General features: G+C 35.8%; 1 protein-coding gene across 1 annotated transcript in view; it reads left to right on the forward strand.

The window, feature by feature from the left end:
- The window catches only part of ARAP2 (ArfGAP with RhoGAP domain, ankyrin repeat and PH domain 2), a gene marked incomplete at its 3' end in the record, with an annotated part of 77,385 nt that overhangs the window by 20,168 nt on the left and 49,976 nt on the right, over positions 1-7,241 (forward strand). The window contains exons 7-8 of the mRNA XM_009581637.1: positions 3,761-3,881; positions 6,700-6,881. Of these exons, the coding sequence (XP_009579932.1) occupies positions 3,761-3,881; positions 6,700-6,881 (303 nt within the window). The remainder of the gene's footprint in view (positions 1-3,760; positions 3,882-6,699; positions 6,882-7,241) is intronic.

Consider the following 7,241-nt stretch of genomic DNA (forward strand, 5'->3'; position numbering starts at 1 on the left):
AGAATTTTAAATCTTGTATATCTGCACTGGGGATTTTTTTTCTTCCCTTCTTCTCAGGGGAATATTTAGTGTGTCACTAAATATTTAGTGTGTCACACAATGCATAGAAAGCTACCACCTCTGCATCCTCTATTTAAAAGGTCTCTGTGATAGGTTACACTATCAGTAGCTTGTAAAAGGCTTGGTCTTTGTCTCCAAGTATCTGAGTACAAAACCTCACTCATGGGACTGAAAGAGATGCTGATTGGTCTGTGTGTGTATACAATTTGACCAAATCTGGGTGTCTGACTTGTTAACTTGATGAGTCACATATGCTGAGAACTTCGTATGTCTGAGAACTGCGAGGCCTGAAGCAAATTCTGGGAACTGAGGATTTGGTGAAACTCTTGGACTAACTTGCAGATAGGAGGAGAACATAGTTGTCTACCAGTAGTTCTCAGTGCACAGTGGGATTGTGTTGAGTGAGCAGTGGTGTCACTGTGGAACGTGAGTTTTTGGTACATTGGTCTCTGCTGGATCACTAGTCCCACACCCAGAGTATTCATATTGCCTCCTAGACGGATACCAGCATGTTCCTGCTGTTGTTTGTGTGTTGTTACCTTGACATAGTAAGTAACTATTTGCAGAACCATCAAGACCTGCATGCAGCTCAGGAGCTGGTTCTGGTAAAAGACAGGGATAGTTATACAGTTCATTGCAAGGCAGCAGGTGCCTCCTCCTAGCTACATGGCTAGCTATATATATATTTAAATGGGGAAGTTGTTTTAACTTCAGATCTTAATGGCAAGATCCATCTATTCTAATGTGTGTTTGTCCAAGGACATTCCTACACAGACAAGCATGTTAAACGGAATTGTTACACTTTTGGTTTCATGTATCAATTAAAAGTAGTTCTCAAAAGGAAACCAATCCATACTTGGGATATTTTTCTGATTATTACAAGCAGAGAAGGGTAGACTCAGTGGAATGAAGCTGTTTATTTTACCCAGAAACACTACCAATATTAAAAAGCTCTATTTGTCATTCAAATTAGGAACTTGAGAGGAGTGAGGTTCTCAAGAAGAGGAAGTGTGCTACATGGCTAATGAAGCGTGAAACAAGTGGAGGATGGGGAGGGAAGACACAGAGGGTAGTATTCCTGAAAATGTATACTTAGCCCATCTAAACCCTTCTCTGAATGATTTAAACCTTAATTTTCTAAATATTTCTCTAACCTTGTTCCAGTTGTGCCTCAACTTCTCATCGATAGATAGCTCTTCTTTCCTTTATATCCGCATGTATGAAAAAGTTTTCTACGAACAGCATCTGACCTAGGAACGGTTTTTGTTTGATGCTGCTCATTTCTTCTATGTTCATGGTCCTGAGCAAGTTGCTGTGGTCAGAGCAACATCCCGTGTGGTTTTGTCTTAACAGAATGTGGTTAACTGAAGTGAGAGCAAACTGAAGAGAGGAAGGTAGAATTTGAGAATTCTTTTCAGCTATCCAATATGCATAGTTTTTGTTTCAAATTTCTTCCAACTTTTGGCAGGAGAACTCTAATGCTTTAACATGCACTTTATAGTAATGTAAAAACTGCTGGTTATATTGGAAGTTTTTTAAAATCATCCTAGGGTCCCTGACAAATATATTAGTGATTTAGGAAAAAGTCTTGCATTTTTATGTGGAGAACTTCAATATTTTGTTGTCTTATGTTGCATGTGAGCATAACAAAAAACAAAATTCACTGCAAAACAGGTGAATCAGTGTCATTCTTGAAATAGGTCATATTTAATCTGTTGTGGAAGGAAAGCCAAAGCAGTGCCAAAGCAGTGCAAAACAATGTTTTCCAGGATCTTTTAGCCCAGCTCTCCTGTCAAGGAGGACTCCATTGGGCTGTATTTGAAAATAAAAGTTTTCATCAAAGCAGCTGATATCAAAAAAACATTTTTCTTTCCCCACTAGAAAACCATTCTGTTTTTTAGCAGTCCTAAAGCTAGTGTACATCTTTCAGTAACAGAAGAAATACCTGTGAGGTTCTTCGCTGTGTTTGAGAAATTATTATGGTTTAAATTGTATTTGAAAATATGTATGCCTTGGAGAACAAAGTTTTAAAAAAGGTTTGTTTAAATAGTACAACCAGAACTTTCCAGCTCAGCTGAAAAGGAAACTGACTTCTTTTTTTTAAGCAAATAAGATAAAATAGCTGTGAGTTCCAGCAGTCTGAATTATTCTCTTACAGTACCAAATACAGCCAGTAGATGCCTGCAAACACCGTAATATAATTATATCTGAACACCTTTAGAAATAGTATATGTAATAAGTTTGCTTTCCCATTGTGAAGGATCAGTAGTTAACATAATATTCAACCTTAGTAACAAATACGTTAAAATCTCTCTTCTAACAAATATAGCCATAATGAAAATAGATGTGCAATACTAAGAATGTTCTGAGTGACAGAGTAGCTCTTGTAATTATAGTAACATGTTCACTTCAGCTGTATTTTGATTTTCTATTTATTCATTTTCTAAACTGCAATCACTGATGTATATTAGTACCTAGAAGTGAAACAACATAAGAGTGAATTTGGTGAAAATGGAGTAGTATATTAAACTCAGTAAACAAAAAAATGATCCTGTATAACCTTCATGCTTAGCATTCACAGTGGTTCCTTAAGTCCTTGTATAAAATCTATTATAATAATTTATACTTTGGGAGGAAAGTTTTTGCAGTACAAATTCCTTAAGGGGAGCTGACTCTTGGACTATTATTGCATCTGGATCATAAATTTTAGCAGTGTATCTGAATTGTCTTAATTAGAAAACCAATTGATCAAAGCATCGTGGGGACAGGAGCAGCAGCGTTAATTCTGGAATCCAGGAATTGTGCAGAAGTATTTCCGAGGCGTTGCATGTCTGCTTGAGCTTTCATTTCCCTCCTGCCTAAGTATACCCCCCCGGCATACTTAGGTTAATTAAGTTAAAAGATGAACCATTTGGAGAAAGTACTTGTAGCAGTTTCTTTTTCCTATCTTGCTTTTGTGTTCGGTTCGGTTGTCCCGATTCCTAGTTGGAAATTAGCAAATTTTGGGAAAATCTGCTGTTACGCCAAATGATGTTTTTGAGAGATGGTTCTCCTCCTACCTGATATAGCAGAAAAGCACATACGTGACACAGGCTAGAAGATTTTTGTTAGTGATGACAGGGCAATGGATTTTTCCAGAGAGTAATGATCCCCTTTCAGTTCAAAATTGGGGATAAAATCAGTGAATTTACTTTTCTTATTGGCTAGCCAGTGAAGGAGTGGGAAAGGAATAGAAAAATTCTTTGGAATTTTCTGTTTGGAGAAAGCACAATTTTTTCCCTTGTCTAATTCTATTCTACAAGTATAATAATTGTATTTTTTTTTAATTATGGTTCTGTGAGATAGTCAATGTAATTTACTTTGGCATAAAATTGTAAATTTAAGAGTGTGATATTTTGCAATATTAGTGGCGTGAGACAATTTATGAAGTGGTATCTCAAATATATGCATTCTATCTCTCCATGGGATTTTATTCTATTTTAGAAGGCAGTAGGTGTGCATAGACCCAGAACAGTGAAGTTGGTGATGTGTAGGTAGTGAAGTGGTTTACTTATTGATGCAGTTTTATTAGTGTGGTGAACTTTTAGGAGCAAAGGCTGTGTATGTGAACTTCCTAAACATCGTGGCAAGTAATACTACCTGAGAGACACTTAGAGTTCCATGAGAGTTATTAACTATTTCTATTGCATTTTTATTATAGGAAGTGTTCTCAAAGGGAATAATACTGCTCTCTGCCATAGCAACAGTAAGAGTTCATGGGGAGAATAAATTTGAAGTTGTCACATCCCATAGGACTTTTGTCTTCCGTGTGGATAAAGAAGGTAACTAGAACATGTATAATTCTAACAATTGCCAAAAAAACATGTAATCACTGCTGATGAATTATGTTTGTGAAATATAACTTGTTATATTGACAGAAATATTTCTGGAATCCAGCTGTTTTGGGGTCATAAAGTGAAATGAGATAACTGTAAGCTTTGTAAGAAAAACTGAAATTGTTGGGGAGTGGCTTTTAAAAATATCAAAATGAGAATACTGTTTTCCAATTCTTCTGTCTGCTCCCCCATCCTTCCCAAAGGTGAATTTTTCTGGACTTTCCTCAGGTCTCACTCGCTGCTCTTACAGCCTGTGTGCTCTTGGCCATCTGCTCCAGGTCACCACTTGATATAAAATTGACAAAGATCAACAATGAAGTTGATGGCTTGAATATGGTGCTCTGTGTCTTTATTTACTGCCTTATACATGGCTGAAAATACTGTATTAATAGAGAATACAAACGTAAATTGTAGTAGGGAAGTTAGTATGCCTTCTAATTTAATGCTTTATCAACCTACAGCTGTATTATGTGGAATCAATATCAGTACATATATGACTTATTTACGGAAACAATAAAATAAAACAGATTACCTAGAAAAAAAAGATATGCAATATGTATTTACAGCAGTATGTGCCAGACCCATTATAGCTAAGGGTCTCTCAGTATTTCCATTATCAAATCCCGTTTTTATGGGTTATAGCTTGGTTGTAAACATTTGCTGCAGGCTGTAACAGGAGTGCAGCGTCAGTGAACAAATCCTTCTTATCAGGTTTGGCTCAAATAATTTCAGGCATTTTTATGCTCTTAGCTGAGTTTAAAAGTATGTCTATTTTTATTATTTTTGCTTTTCTCTTCCAAATTTTTTTTTTTACTTTTTTATAAATTGGAACGTAACTATCTTAGTGCAATACATTTTGTAGGGCTGTAATTTCCTTTATGGACTGTTGCCTTTGAATACTATAAAAAGGTTAACGACTTATACTGACTTATATATATTCAGAGCAACCACTTGTTATACATGAAATTGCGTTTTCCTTTAGTATATAACCATCTTTGGACATAGTGACGTGTCTATAAAGCTGTTCACTTAAGGTTAGAAATGTGTGTTGTACAAGTAATTTGGTCCTTACTGTATCCAGAGCTGGATGATATATTCATAGTAAATTATGTAAATAACCCTGCTTGCTTTCTGTAATGTGTACAAACTGTCACTTGATGCTATTCCTTTTGTGGATTTGTGGTTGGAAATTGTTCTGTGAGTATTCAAAGGGTACTTAACTTCTTTTCAAAGATTTTGAAATGGAGACTTTTATACATATTTCAGCCTGTGGACTTATTTATTAATGTTTCTTTCTTTCTGATGGGGTATTAAAATAAAAAAATGCTGTCATCGTCTTCATTGATCTGTGTCCCTTGATACCAATGTTTGTCTGCAATCAGTGGATTATAGCACTCGTTTTGTTTGCTTTCAGTGCTCTGATTTATTATTTTTTTGGTTTATCAAAAATACACTATTTTTTGATTGATTTAAATACCTAGAGGGAAAAACTCTGTATATAATGCTTTGGAAAATTTAGGGGCATTTGGGGGCAAAAAATTTAGTTAGTTGATAGCAATGAATTAGAGCATAATCTGCTCATACGCAGCTAGATTTTGTTTAACTGGAGTGAAATACCATTAAAAAAAAAAACTTTTAGAGTAATTTGATACCCTCAACTATACCGAGATATTCCAGTGATCTTTTCAAAGTACTTTAGAAGAGCGTGTATTAAAACAAAACTTCTAAGAGGAGCACTTGGATCACCTTCCCTGTGCTAGTTTGTCAGGCTGCTATCTTTCTCTTCTTCAAACTATTTTGTGATGCTTGAATCGTGTATTTGTTTCTTCTTGTTGCACACATGACACTTGTGAAGTAAGCACATTACTGTTTTAACAATGCTCTTTGCAGTGTTGACTGATAGTGTCAACTTTATACATACTGAGGATAGAACTTTACTTCCCTCCCTGCCCCTTCCAATATATTTTACGACCTGAATCTTTCAGAGCAAAGAGTTGAAATATTCATGAAGTTCCAATTGCACAGGGCAAGTCTAATTCATTCAGAGTATTCAGCATTAAAGTATATTGATCTTAGTCTGGTGAAATATCTGAACACAGTGAATGAGACTGAGTGGAAGTTTATTACTTCACCTACTTGTGTTCATGTATTTGTAAGATGTTAAATTAATAATGCATGCAAAGATATTCAAACATGCATTTTCTTAATTACTCAGTACCCTTGGTAATAGCAAGCTTAACCACTACACCTTAATGCAATAGACTGTAAACGTTTATGCTTAAAAGCATCGCCAAAGATAGAATAGCATTGGGCAAGGCTTGCCTCTTTAATGACAAATGATATTTAGGCTCCCTGGTTTTTGCTTACATAACTTCTGAGGTTCTTTCCCATTGATCTGGCTTTCAGAAGGTGAACATGCCACCTGTCTACCACCTCAGTCTTTAAGCGGTCTGAAATTCAGCATCTTAGAACTATTAGTCTTGATTTTAAGAATCTTGATCATCAGTTTGTATAATTTTTCAATTTCTGTTTTGATTGTTGGGAGCTAATTGAGTGGCTATCTCTGCTAACATCTCCACTGATACGGACTCTCATGTTATTTTTGTTTCCACCTTCTCTTCAAGGTGGATGTTCTCTCTGATGTGGTATAGCTGTACCATCAACCAGCATAGCATAGTAGGAAGAAGAGGAAAACAAATGTGGTAGAGAAGAATGGAGCTTCTGCTTAACCATATATCTTTGTGAATTTTTTTTTCTTGTTTAGAAGAAAGGAATGACTGGGTTAATACGATGCTCAATGCCTTGAAATCACAGTCTGATAATAACTCTCAGTCTCGAACTTCTGTCACCCCTGAGAAAAGCGGGTATCTTGAGCTGAAAGGATACAAAGCCAAAATCTTTATTCTACTTCAGGGGAATACTGTGTGGATCTGCAAAAATGAACAGGTAAATTTTTCATATGCTTTTTGTGAATGAATGGTTATAAAGATGATTTAACTAGCGAGTTGGAAATTGATGGCTCTTTGTGAATAGGTACATTTCAATATAAATGCATATCTCTTTTTATGTAGTATTTTATTGCTGCAATTCTCAGAAGGCTTCAAAAAGCAGGAGAAGTATCATTATGTCTATTGTACGATGGAAAAAACGAATATATAGTGAGGTGAAGTGAAAAGCCCTGAGTGTCACAACAGGTTAGTGGCAGGGCTGAGATTAATTCACTCTTAAAATGTGTGCCATAAGCACTCTACTAATTCAGAAGACTTGTTTTGTGCACTGGTTTCACTGTCCTATAATGTAGCGCTC

Source organism: Fulmarus glacialis, unplaced genomic scaffold, assembly GCF_000690835.1.
Source record: "Fulmarus glacialis isolate BGI_N327 unplaced genomic scaffold, ASM69083v1 scaffold23297, whole genome shotgun sequence".
Classification (NCBI taxonomy): Eukaryota; Metazoa; Chordata; class Aves; order Procellariiformes; family Procellariidae; genus Fulmarus; species Fulmarus glacialis.